The sequence below is a fragment of the Limulus polyphemus genome, unplaced genomic scaffold, assembly GCF_000517525.1.
Source record: "Limulus polyphemus unplaced genomic scaffold, Limulus_polyphemus-2.1.2 Scaffold2060, whole genome shotgun sequence".
Lineage (NCBI taxonomy): Eukaryota > Metazoa > Arthropoda > Merostomata > Xiphosura > Limulidae > Limulus > Limulus polyphemus.
In genome coordinates this window covers 125,452-126,700 of record NW_013667670.1, presented here as the reverse complement: position 1 = coordinate 126,700, position 1,249 = coordinate 125,452, and the positions used below count along the sequence as shown (strand labels likewise).

The 1,249-nt window shown below is 32.3% G+C and overlaps 1 protein-coding gene across 1 annotated transcript in view; it reads right to left on the bottom strand.

Annotated features, from left to right (window-relative positions):
* The window catches only part of LOC106465817 (serine/threonine-protein kinase unc-51-like), a 93,458-nt gene that overhangs the window by 43,246 nt on the left and 48,963 nt on the right, over window positions 1–1,249 (bottom strand). The window contains exon 4 of the mRNA XM_022393765.1: window positions 399–431. Coding sequence (XP_022249473.1) covers window positions 399–431 — 33 coding nt within the window. The remainder of the gene's footprint in view (window positions 1–398; window positions 432–1,249) is intronic.

Here is a 1,249-nt window from a genome sequence, read left to right as displayed (position 1 = left end):
ATTGTTCGTGATTGATCAGTCATGTGGTGGATCTCTCCAAAATATTAACTTGATAAATGGGATGATGTATTGTTCATGATTGATATGTGAGAATGGTGGATCTCCTCAAAATATTAACTTGATAAATGGGACGAGATAATGTTCATGATTGATCAAATCAGGTGATGGATCTCTCCAAGTTTCTCTATTCTGAAATAACCAAGCTAAACTTGAACTACCTGATAAAAAGCCACTGATGGTGAAACTTGTTAGCAGTTTGAGTAATTCATATAGAATGGTAGGTGCCATGACTGGTTGAATTGAAGAGTTTGTACTCAACACCAAGCCCTTTCTCGCTAGAGAAATGCTGCTTATATATTTATTTAGGTTAATTATTAAATCAAGAATACAAAACTTACCTCCATGACTAGGTACACATGATGAGTGGTCTCCTGAAAGAAAAGAAAAAATGTATAATCATACCCCTAGTAAAATGTTCTTATCACTTCAAAATTACTTGAGCTATAAATAACAGATAACCCACATATATGTTAAGTAAGAATTCACCCCTACACAAGCTGATACTTTAAAATATTCACGGTCATCTAATGTGGATTTTTGGCTACAATTAGCCCCGATGAAGCCGCAATGGCAAAACGTTGGCTGAGATAATTTTTAATTATTATTTGGAGAGTAAAAGTTGTTTTGTTTTTCTAACTTATTACCGAAATGTTTAATTACAAATTTTGATAAACAACAAAATATTTGCTGGAAACCAAACTAAAGAAGTCATCTTGAGAATGTCTAGGTGCTGAAATAATAAAACTGTTAAGACAACAAAGTACCTTCTATGTATGACAAACATCAGTACATTGTTCTTTGAAAGAAAAATATTTATTACTGGATAAAGAATGCACACACTTTTCAATGGTGCAACAAAGTTGGAGTTGTAAATAAGGCATACAACTATTTCATGGTGGAGTAAAGAAAGCTTTATTATGTAAGCTCCCCCCTGTATATCACACATTCATTTTCTCTTTTAATATCTACCACATACTTGTATCTCTTGTAGTTGCACTGAAAACGATTATTAACCAACAATGAAGATGTTACTAACCAACAATGAAGGTGTTATTAACTAACAATAAAGGCATTACTAAAAAACAATGATGTAATTAACCAACAATGAAAGTGTTACTAACCAACAATGAAAATGTTATTAACCAACAATGAAGGTGTTACTAACCAACAATGAAGGTGTTACTAACCA